Genomic DNA, 12,361 nt, shown 5'->3' with positions numbered 1-12,361 from the left:
ATGAATGAATTTTGTTGCTTTGTGCGTCCGTCCGTCTATTCACCCATCCCATTTAAAATATAAATTTCCTGACTTTGAACTCGAAAGACATGTAAATGCTGCTATCGTTCACATGTTAAGTTGCACTCATTATAATACCAGGGTATTCAATAATGGGTAATGGCAACAGTACTGCAAATCAGCGCTTCTAGTGGTGAGAATCAGAATATTTTACTACGTAATAGAGGAACGATTGCTGCATAAGTGTGGAATATTAAAAGTCTTTAAGTAATCATATTTTGTGAATACAGAGACTGTTTCTGATTTGTATTAAGTAATACCGCCCTAAATTCAAACTCTTAGTAAAAAAAAAAAAAAGAACAGTTTAACACAGACTTCTGAAATAGATTATAAAATAAATGCAGTAATATAAACCCATATGCATAATGATCAGGAAGAGAAAAGGAATTACTTGTGTCACTGGCTGAGAAGAAACTGCCTACTGAAGGATGCACTGGAAGGAATGGTGAACGGGAGAAGAGTTCGGGGCAGAAGAAGATATCAGATGATAGACGACATTAAGATATATGGATCATACGAGGAGACTAAGAGGAAGGCAGAAAATAGGAAAGATTGGAGAAAGCTGGGTTTGCAGTGAAAGACCTGCCCTTGGGCAGAACATTATGAATGAATGATTACATGTTAAAATAATGTAATAAATCTAATTCAAATATTCTGCATAAGGGCAAGTGTATATGGTCCTCCTGTTCCTCTTCTGACTATTATCTACCTGCAGAGACATCAAGGACAAGAAATGGCCAGTATTGTTATTCAGGTCTTTGTTACCTCCAAAGTTCAAATGTGCTGCTATTCATAATTCCTCAAAAATGTCTAATTATGTATTTAGGACATATTTGGTAACGCACAAAGCCTGGTTCACACACCTGTTTAGCTGCATATGCTTGTTACCTCGGTGCCAGTGCCGTGGGCCTCCATAAAGCTGATTGTCGCGGGGTTAATGCCGCACTCCTGGTAGAATTTCTGTTGCAAGACCCGGTGCAACTCCTTGCTGGGGAAAGTGATGCCGCGCTCCTTGTAGCCATCACAGTTGGTCTTGGCGTGCACCACACGTGCATACACACGCTTGGCGTCACGTGCCTTCTGCAGGTACACCGCGGCGACCGCCTCACTTCGCACGTAGCCATTGGCTGGACACACAGACACAAATGAGTGCAGGCCTTCCTGCTTCAGAGGATAAATTGAGGAGATGGGTGGTGTAACAATGCCTCTGGCAACCTTTCCTTCCTCTACTTTCCCTACCTGTTCATTCTTTCCCTTTCAAGATGCCTAGACGCGCTTCCCTCTCTTTAACTCCCCTACCCTCTCCAGTTCGACCAGGCCTCTTATCAAGCTGATGAAGTCTAGTGATTCTGATTCTATGGAGTATCTCGTACAGTGGGGAATGGCCAACATTTCCACTAATTTTTTATTAAATTAAATCAATGTGATAATGTTATGGGATGACATTTCTTGAAATACATAATTTGTTCAAAGTTATACTATAAAGAAACAGATATTTATACGTGGCTATGTCTTATTTTCAGAATGTACAGTTGCTACAACACGACATTTCAATAACCAGCAGAAATAACTAAAATGCTCTCTCAATTAATATCACTCAATAAAAGAATTGTATTCCAATGGATACCATCCCATTGTGGAATCCTGGGAAACGAGAATGCGGATGCTTTAGCAAAGAAGGGCAGCACTGCTACTTACAGACCTGTTACTAAATCTACGTATTACTCTGTGAAGAGATTTATTAAATCTACATACTTAGACTTCAACAAACAAAATTTGATAACACAATCCCAAGGGAAAAAATGGAACTCTCTGCATCAAAATCCACAGTTAATTCCCGATTTACCACGAAAATCGTCTGTAGCTGCATTTAGATTGGCAACAGGCCATGATTGTTTGGCCAAACACCTGCATAGAATTGGAATATATCAGTCCCCTAACTGCCCATTGTGCAACTCAAACCAAGAAATGGATTCGGAACACCTCAAAATCTGTGCTTCAGTGGCTGGCCATGATAATATCTTTGAAAAATATTGGAGTGCAAGAGGTCAAATGACTTTATTGTCAAACGCCTGGCATTAGAAAACAACAACAATAACATTTCAATAACCGTCATCAGTTTCATGAAACCACGATAATCAAAGTTCCACTCACGGATGATGGGTTACACGATGGTGGACAACTCACCGTCCCTGTCAAAGCAGCGGCACATGCCCTGGTCACTCAGCACGCCCAGTTGCCAAAGCTGGATAGTGATATATGGGTGTAGGCACAGGTTGCATGCAGCCACGATGGCAGCCTCACAGTCTCCATCTCGAATGGCCCTGTACGCATGCTCCAGAGCGTACACACTGGAAGAGCAGGCTGTGTCCACCATGTAGCTGGGACCTGCAACGACAACGTGGCATTTATCACAGTTAATACTCAACAACTGCACGTCATATTATATCAATCTGCAGTACTAGAATAGGCCTGCTTTTACCAAGAATTCCAAGCCACTGAGATATCCTGTTAGCCATGATGCTCTGACAGCAGCCAAGGTATCCCAGGCCACCTTCCTGCAGCTTCTCGTAGAACCAAGTCTTCTCAGACTCGCTGAAAGACCTGCCCAAGTACACTCCTATTCGTTTTCCTCTCACCTGAGCTGGGTTCACACCTGAAAATACATACGAAACTTTATATGCTTATGTACAGCAAGTGGACAGCTTCAAATACTTGGGGTGTACTATAAGCAGTAACATGAGCTGCTGCCAGGAAGTCAAAAGGAGGATAGCAATGGCAAAGAAAGCTTTTAATAGAAAAAGGAGCATCTTCTGCGGACCTCTGGAGAAAGAACTAAGGAAGAGACTAGTGAAGTGCCTTGTACCGAGTGTGGTATTTGGGACAGAAACATGAACATTACGACGAAGTGAAGAGAAGCGACTAGAAGCATTTGAAATGTGGATATGGAGAAGAATGGAGCGTGTGAAGTGGACAGACAGAATAAGAAATGAAGCTGTGTTGGAAAGAGTGGGTGAAGAAAGAATGATGCTGAAACTGATCAGGAAGAGGAAAAGGAATTGGTTGAAGTTACAGGAGAATGGACAAAAGTTACACAATGCAGAACTGCACGCATTATATTCTTCACCTGACATAATTAAGAATATTAAATCCAAACGTTTGAGATGGGCAGGGCATGTAGCACGTATGGGCAAACCCAGAAATGCATATAGAGTGTTAGTTGGGGGACCAGAGGGAAAAAGACCTTTTGGGAAGCCGAGACGTAGATGGGAGGATAATATTGAAATGTATTTGAGAGAGGTGGGATATGATGATAGAGACTGGATTAATCTTGCTCAGGATAGGGACCGATGGCGGGCTTATGTGAGGGTTGGAATGAACCTCCGGGTTCCTTAAAAGCCATTTGTAAGTAAGGAAGTAAAATACAACCTCCCATCAGTCACATTGTGGCCTCCTCAACTTTCAAACCCACTGTCCGCCACTGAACAGAGCTCTTTCAATTCTTGTATCACAATATACTCTTTCCTACCTGCATCAGCAAGAGTTTCGTAAACCTTCTCCATCAGGATACGTGCCATAGGATCCATGGTGTGGGCTTCCTTGAAACTGACGTTGAAGAAGGAGGCGTCGAACTTTTCTACGTCGAGAAGTTTACCCATTCGTTGAGGCACTTTATGACTCTCTGGAAAGAAAAATGATTAGCCCTAAGATTATAACAAAAATTAAATCCGATACAAAAACTGTGGCTTTCACTGTTACAATGAACAGGAATTAAGAACACAGGAATATCTCGAGAATGTGTGTGTGTATGTAAAGCCTAGCCACTTCATTTGTGTGATTCGAGTTCCGCATATTGCGGATAGATGGTAGGACTGTGACCCATTTTCAATCTGTACATTACTTCAGGCCACACTGTACATGATGTGTATCTGTGAAGCATTATGTCGTGTACTAGTGTGAGTGTATGTGTGAGTGTATTGTAGGGAATGGGTGATGATGATGATGATGATGATGAGGAAGGGAGAAGGGGAAACCTGGTGCCGGCACATAGCCTACACCTGTCAAATAGCACCAAGGGGGCAGCCAGGCTTAATGTCCTCATTGGATGGACGAATCACTATCAACAGTGATATACGCCTTCTCTTAATAATAATAATAATAATAATAATAATAATAATAATAATAATAGTTTTATTTTCCCTGGCAGAGTTAAGGCCATCAGGCCTTCTCTTCCACTCAACCAGGATCAAATCACATACAAAAAAATACATACCGGTATACAAATATTAACTTAAAAATAATAATAAACATAATTAAGTAAAAAAGAGAGATTGAATACATATACACAATCAGTATTAACTTTAAAATAACAATAAAAAAAAAATATATATATATATAATAAAAAAAAGAGACTGAATACATAATCACAAACAGGAAAATACATCTAGTATACAGTATTAACTTAAAAAAAAGAATTAATACATATGAATATAATCTCACAACTAAAGGAATAGTAGAATTAGTATGATCAGCACAGCACGGGTTACATTGAGACAATGACAATTACCTAGATATTAGTGTTAATGGAAAAATAAAGTAATGACTGTGTAAAATAATAATAATAATAATAATAATAATAATAATAATAATAATAATAATAATAGTAATAATAATAATAATAATAATAATAATAAATAAAAATTACACCTAAAAAAACTAATTCTTTGCATTTAAAATATATCTAAACAACCTAATTTTAAACAACTGAGGACTAAGACTACCCCTGATTTCGAGCGGCAGCGAATTCCATGAGCGGGCCATGGCTATTGAGAAAGAACTTGAGTACAGAGATGTCTGATGACGTGGTATTGATAGCAACAGATTGTGGTGTGAACGTGTATTACGATTATGATGTGAAGCTAGAGGCAAGGTAGCTGGATGTGGAATCATGTATAATTCGATATAGCAGGCAAAGAGAATGTACTAAATGTCGATCTTGCAAGCGGAGCCAGGAGAGTCGTAGAAAATATTCCGATATATCATCATGTCGGCGGATACTGAAAATAAATCGGATGCAGACATTATGTACACGTGGAAGTTTTTGAGAAAGTTCAGCACTTAGGTCACTATATAAAACATCACAATAGTCAAAGTGAGGCATTACAAGAGTCTGTACTAGAATTTGTTTGAGTTTAGTAGGAAGGAAATTTTTCAGGCGTTTCAAAGAATGCATGATAGAGAAAACTTTTCTACAGATATGCACTATGGAGAGATTTGGGATTTAACCCAGGCATATTGGTGCACAATCTAGTGATTAGAAGTTGTGCACCGCCATCTCTCCTAGTCCCGAGGTAGAAATTTTACATGAACTCTGCAGACAAATTTCTCGAGAATAATTACCATGAAAATTTGATATCATTCAATACAAAATATATTTATGTACTTAAAACTGAAAACTTACAATATAATCAACTTATATAAATAAGGGAGGCACAAGCGTATCTTGGGAGGCAGGCACACTTTCCTGCTGATTCAGAGCTTTGCTCGGACGTAGGTTCGATTCCCGCTTGGACTGGTGACCTGGTTGGGTTTTTCATAGATTTTCTTGAATGTCTCGTAATCCATGGCAAATCCTTGGCCTCACTTCGCCAAAACCATCTTGCTATCACCAATTTCATCAACACTGACCCAAATCCACTTGACTCTGCTTTCTGAGGCTATCTTGAAGAAAAGTTATACGAAGTAAAGATTCTCATTAAATTTCGTGATGAATTTGGAGAGCCATAATAGGCAGCGAAATCTAGCTATAACGGTTGGGGGATCATCATGCTTACCACACAATACCTCTATATTTGTAGGATGATCGTCCACCTCTGTTTCGGCATGTAGGCGTGAGGCCAGTCAGCTGGTCGGTCTGAGCTGTAGCACCATGGATCATTATTATATAACCTTTCTGACTTTTGGTTGTGTGAGGGCAAAATATAAGCATAACTGCTAGAAAAATCTATAAGGCTATCACTTCCCTTCTGCACAACATATTTGTGCGAAAAGACTTTTCCTAGCCTTGTATAGCCTATATGAAAAACAAAAACAAAGAAGTCAGATTAATGTCGAACCAGATTTATATCTACCTGTCTGAAACATTAAACCAAACATCATGCTGCATATTATCTAGTGGCAAAGAAACAGCACCATCTTTTTCATAGCAAACAGCAATAAATACAATCCTAATTTTCAATAAAAATGTTGTAATTATAATTTCTCGTTCAAAGCAAATCAAGCTTTCAGGTATTACCAACGAATAGGAATTATAAAGAATGGACACTTCGCGTCGGTACCTTTGATGGAGCCGGACCGATTTCAATGACCTTCAAGCCAGCTAGAGCGTGAGATTCTGCTTTCTCCCTAGAGTTGGCGCTGACATCACACCAGCTAGCAGTCGACACAGCGGAAATATAACACATATAATTAATACATCTAGGTACGTTACATACGCAAATAAAATAAATTGGATCCATAAAATAATAAATCCTTCATTAACTGCAATGTCTAGACTCTAGAGTGCCTTTATAATGAGAGTTGAGACGTTGACCCCAACAACAATTAAAATATGTAATGATTTGATAGCGCTGAAAATGGAAAAACAAAACTCTTATGAGAAGTAAAACCATATACCTATATTATATAATTATACAAATATTAAACGAATTCGATACTTAATTTTATAATGTATTATATTATTTTATAATATAATTTATTATTTCTGAAATATAAAATATTATTATTACAACTAGTTTGTCACTGAGAAATAAAGAAAAGCTGTTAACTTGAATTTATTTGAAACAAAGTGTTACTGGATTATGCAATAAGGTAGGCGATGTTTGGATCCTGTGCCTCAACTCTATTCTCAATTATTATCTTAGCATATGCTCGATTACACTACCTCTAGCGCTTGAAAGTGGAACTAACCACTGGCGCACAGAGAAACAAAACACAGGAAAATATGCTCAGTGTCCATTCTTTATAATCCCTATTCGCTGGTATTACTCCCTGTAAAGTTGATTTAAATAATTTTTTTAGGGAAAAATTGTTCCGGGGCCGGGCAAAATTATTCATAATTTCTTGTTATTAACTTGAATATTTAATAGTTTTTATATTGAGAAATAAATGGCTTGCATAACCTACATGAAAATAGTTTATCTTGTACTAACCAAAGTATGAAGTTAGTTTGTCAAGGGTCCGGAAAAATGTGCATCATATGAAGGGCGTTCTCAACCTCATTAAGTTTAAGAACCACTGCTTTAGCACATGATGCGGGACTTGTCGGACACCCGGTATATCGGTCTTTCATTTAGCATTGTATTTATGTGGGAATCAGTAGTGGAGTGGACAAATCTAAGAATATAAGGAGAACAAATTACCCTCGCTGAGCTGATACTAACCTTAGCTATATTGTATAGGCATTGCTAACAAAAACTCTTCAGAAGCCTTGTGCACTAAGTACCATGTAGGTGATGCGAGTAAATCACGTGGAAGTATCCAACTATAATGTAGGCCTACATGCATTCTTACCCAGCCTCCAGCGTCGATCGTCATCTGTCACCATATCCACTTTCTGGAACAAGTTCTCCTGGAATTCGTGCATGTTCCTGGACTCTGGGAAACATCCTGACATCCCGGAGATCACGACCTCGTCACCAGAAAGTGCGTCTGAAGAATCCATTGATGAGCCCAAGGGTTCTGGCATCTTGTTGCACTGCAAACAAGCACTACCGTTCTAGTGTGCACTTACACTTCTGGTCAGCATGTACAGGATGACTTGCTTCCCCTCCCTTTTCAGTTTTATGCAACCCCGCACTTTACAGCATGCCCATAGAATTTCTGTACTTGTTCCTAGGAGATTCTAACACAGAGTTAGGTGTCAAATTTATATACAGTAGCGTGCAAATTAATCCGAACAAAGTAATTACTTATGCAAAAACACTCAAACGGGATAAAAAAAAAAGGATCTAAGATATACCTCAATAATCTATGTGGCCTCCCTTGTTCCTAATAACAGCTCTGAGACGATTTGGCATGGATTCCACTAATTTCCCACAAATATTCTTCATTTCTTCATCGCGAAACCATACACCAATGAGGGCAGAAATCATCTTCTCCTTTGTAGAACAATCCATTTTTTGCATTCTTCTTTTGCAAATTGACCACAAGTTCCCAATGGGGTTGATATCGGGTGAGTTGCCTGGCCAGGGGAGTACCTGAATATTCTTCTTGTTGAAGAATTCTGTAGTTTTTCGAGACGTATGGCATGGTGCCAGGTCTTGTTGGAACACACCTCTGCCATCCGGAAATGATTTTTGCAGTTGGGGTACGATTCTGGTCTCCAATAAGTGAATATATTTGTCAGAATTCATCATTCCCTTGATAGGTATTAATGCTCCAGGCCCTTCATGTGTAAAACAATCCCAAAAGATTACTTTAGGGGGGTATTTGGGTGCTTGTTGGAGATGAGCTGCTGTTACTTTTTCGGATCCTTTCCGTACGTAAGAAACACGGTGGCCGTGGACCTCGAAATGAGACTCATTGGAAAAAAAAGTACATTCTTCCAGTCATTCACTGTCCAGTGTTGATGTAATTTTGCCCACATTAAGCGTTTTTTGCACATAAGAGGGGTTAGCAGTTGCTTCTTAATAGGCTTACGAGCCCTTCGTCCAGCTTCCAAAAGCCTACGCTGCACTGTTGTGACGTGAATATTCGCCCCAGTGGTAGCCATTAACTCGCGGGTTAAGTCGACAGCAGTTAGTCTAGGATTTAATTTACTTTTCCTGACAATTAAACGATCATCTGCAGGTGAAGTCTTCCTTTTCCTGCCACAGTTTCCTTTTTTCTGGGGTGTGATGGATCCAGTCTCCCTGTATCGTTTTATGATCGAATTAACAGTAGCCAAACCGATGTGACATTCTGCAGCAATTTACCTCTGTGTCATAGAAGAATGCTCTGCTAATGTTATAATTTTAGACCGTTTTCGTGGAGTTGTATCCATTTGTGAAGACGACAGAATGTACACAGGATTGCAGTATTAAGTCTTCAACACAACTGAAATGATTATAAGTACAAAACGACAGGCAAAATGTCACATATTATAAAAAAATAATGACAGACCTTCAACAATGGAATTACACGTACTACAGATGTCAATTAAAGCGGTATGAGCAGCTGTGAGGCCAACAATGACAAAAAACGTAAAAATATGCCATGTTCGGATTAATTTGCACGCTACTGTACCTCTAAGCAGTAGCGGCCGGTGATCGAAATTCTCGGTGAGGCCAGATTAACTAGTTTAAGTGCCTCTGATAGGAAATGTTTATTTATGATATTAATTATTATTATTATATTATTAATATCATTATTACTGTATTATTATATTATTATTATTATTATTATTATTATTATTATTATTATTATTATTATTATTATTAGTCTTTGTTTCTTTTTCTTTTTTCCCTTGACAGCAGGGCCAACAGAGAAGTTTATTTTCCACCACATTACCACTTAACCATTTATGTTGCACATACCAGGATGCAACTACTAGCGTTTTAAGATTATCTGTCAGAAAAATTGTCAGCGATGTCGTAGGTATCTCGATAGACTCTCTCTTTATTTAAAACTTCCTTTCTTTCAATATTATTTCTTCTCGAAAAGGCCACTCTAACAGTGACTTAACTACACCAGCATTATTTCTCGCATTTGTTTCTGTTTATAATTTCCCGAAATACGTAACAACATTGGCCCAGATTCACTACTGTACTACGAAGTACAATATTACAACACCCTCGCTTAAGTCATAAACTAAAACGTAAGGGAAGAGAACAGTGTGGGTCTCTGCCTGCCAAAGAGCTGGAATTTGTGTTATTTATGGGCTATTTAGGAAGACAAGTCACCATTGCTATTCCCACCCCACTCTACCCTTGAGGCCGGCCCATGGATGGGAGGAGTGCAACCTGACCAGGTCAGACGAATTGTGCCTCAGCTACAACGTTTTAAGCGCAAGCTCAAAGCCCGCGAAAATACAGGAAATGCAGAAGCCAGACCCGGCACGAGCGATCCTGGCCTCAGGAACAAATTTTACTGCAAAACTGGTCTATATACATCACAAAGTTTTCAAATGCTTCTACAGCGATATATGCTTCATTCAAATAACTAATATATTAGATAAAAACACAAAATTTGATTTCAGTTAAGCCAAGTGACTGAGGCCCAGCCTCACTTGCCTCAGTCAATCAGCCGCCACTGCCTCTAAGGCATGTAATCTATTCCTTCCATATTGAAAATAGGTAACTGTTTAGTTTATTGGGTGACCAAGGATCTCTAGCACCAGTTGAGGTATTAAACACTTTCTTCTTTGCTTTAAAAATGTTGATGAAGATGGTATATTTTGCAGGTTAAGTTGTATTGATAAATTTTAATAAGTAATTACGGTACCGGTGCTAGTGTTGAAAGTGTAACCATTTTATAACACATGTTCAAACTGTGGGCCTCGTTCTGCAACGTATTCACGACACCTCCTCAGAATATTGCACCTGGTAACCTGAGAAGTGTCGAACGCAATGGAATTGCCAGCAGTAATGATAAATTCCTTTAAATGTTCCTCATTATGGAATCTCAATGAAGGATACATAATCGGTACCATACATTTCGAGATCCAAAGTTTCCGAAATAGTGTAAAATGGCGTAAAATCGATGAGGAAGAAATTTGTGTAATATTTCGTAGTTCCTACATTAAAATAAGATGCATGGTGTGACAGTATAACCTTACCATTAATGGCTGCAAGCCTTAACTGACAGAGCTATAGTGTCACACGTGCTACTTTTAATAAGAAATGGTTCATGAAAAGAAAAAACAATGAGCAGGAAGTTTGTTCTGCATTCGCTTACGCAAGTCTTTAATTAGTCTATCACTGAATCCTCTTCAACAGATGAGGAAAGTAACATCGAAACTAGTGAATCATACAGTATCATAATTTACAATTTAACACAGTGAACTCCATTCATTATTTATTAATTTAATTAACTTGAAAGTTAATCAGTGTTTAATTAGTCCTTAATATTTTACTTTTATTTGTTGAATTATTCATGAATAGTCTAACAAAGATTATAAAGATACTAGTAGCTTGTGCAGCAAATGCTGCAAACTAAGTTCATTAGACGTTCAAATAAACATTTTTCAGATTTATTTTCATTGAAGAATATCAGACATTCTGAAAGTTATTTGCTTCCATAATAATGAAACATACTCCCTCTGAATGGTTTTTTATGCCAAATACTTTTTCTTGAACCTATACACCTTCAGTTTTTTTAGTTTGAACGCGAAAACGCAAGTAACAATGTCAGCACGATCAGTGGGTTTTTCATGTGGGAGTAAAGCAATAGCTATTTCAGGTCACTGCGGATTGTAGGTGAAAGTTAAAAAAAAATGTCAGGTTTGCTATGCTTTCGAACAATAAACATATCTTGGTATAGCTGCTGCATGTTTCGTAAACTACCTTGAAATATAGAGGGTGAAATCATTTTATCCTGCTAAGAGATCTTGCTGAAATGATCGGGAGACTACAAAATCTTGTAGGCCTCTTATTTTATCAGTAAGTAATACCTTTTGATCTTTCCTTAGGAACTGTAATTTTTGCACTCTCTCGAGCCAATACTGAAGAGAATACGCATATAAAAATATCTACACCACACCGCCATTAAATACATGAAAAAGACCCAACGCCACTTGATTAATAACTGTAAAAATATTTAATTTTTAATAACAATATTATTATCTTACTTAAGTTTTGTAGTTTATATATAGCCGCCACTCGGTAAATTATAGAAATGAAGATCTAATTTAAGATATTCTCTACATCTACTTATATAACCCCAAAATGTTTCACTTTCTTATCATCAATATAGCATTAATATATATAATTAATGAAAAATAGTCACAACATGGCATTAACTATAATAATATTTCATTTCTAATGGTAATAATGTCATAAAACCACCTCAAGTTTTGTAGTTTTTAATATCCAATACACAGCTGTACTCAGAAAATTACACACCACAGAATCAGACCTGTAAATTATTTTTAGTAAGTCTTGCAGTTTTTAATAACCAATTTAATTTAAGCTATAATATGTCAGCATTCTTGCAGATCATGGCCTTCGTGTAATATTGTTTACTGTAGTGTGTGTTTTGTTTTATTCTGAAATATAATTAATAGTGACGACAAATGGATTTTAGAAAATAGGAAAATTATGTT

The 12,361-nt window shown here is 37.7% G+C and overlaps 2 protein-coding genes across 2 annotated transcripts in view; both read right to left on the bottom strand.

The window, feature by feature from the left end:
- LOC138711961 (fatty acid synthase-like) overlaps nucleotides 1-7,807 on the bottom strand; it is a 116,608-nt gene extending 108,801 nt beyond the window's left edge. The window contains exons 1-5 of the mRNA XM_069843282.1: nucleotides 7,633-7,807; nucleotides 3,590-3,742; nucleotides 2,543-2,716; nucleotides 2,248-2,448; nucleotides 949-1,187 (exon numbers count right to left, since the gene is read on the bottom strand). Coding sequence (XP_069699383.1) covers nucleotides 949-1,187; nucleotides 2,248-2,448; nucleotides 2,543-2,716; nucleotides 3,590-3,742; nucleotides 7,633-7,807 — 942 coding nt within the window. The remainder of the gene's footprint in view (nucleotides 1-948; nucleotides 1,188-2,247; nucleotides 2,449-2,542; nucleotides 2,717-3,589; nucleotides 3,743-7,632) is intronic.
- LOC138711949 (fatty acid synthase-like) overlaps nucleotides 7,690-12,361 on the bottom strand; it is a 147,644-nt gene continuing 142,972 nt past the window's right edge. The window contains exon 40 of the mRNA XM_069843256.1: nucleotides 7,690-7,816. The gene's annotated coding sequence lies outside the window, so the exon portion shown is untranslated. The remainder of the gene's footprint in view (nucleotides 7,817-12,361) is intronic.

Source organism: Periplaneta americana, chromosome 2 (assembly GCF_040183065.1).
Source record: "Periplaneta americana isolate PAMFEO1 chromosome 2, P.americana_PAMFEO1_priV1, whole genome shotgun sequence".
Taxonomy (NCBI): Eukaryota; Metazoa; Arthropoda; class Insecta; order Blattodea; family Blattidae; genus Periplaneta; species Periplaneta americana.
This window is presented reverse-complemented; position numbering and strand designations above follow the sequence as displayed.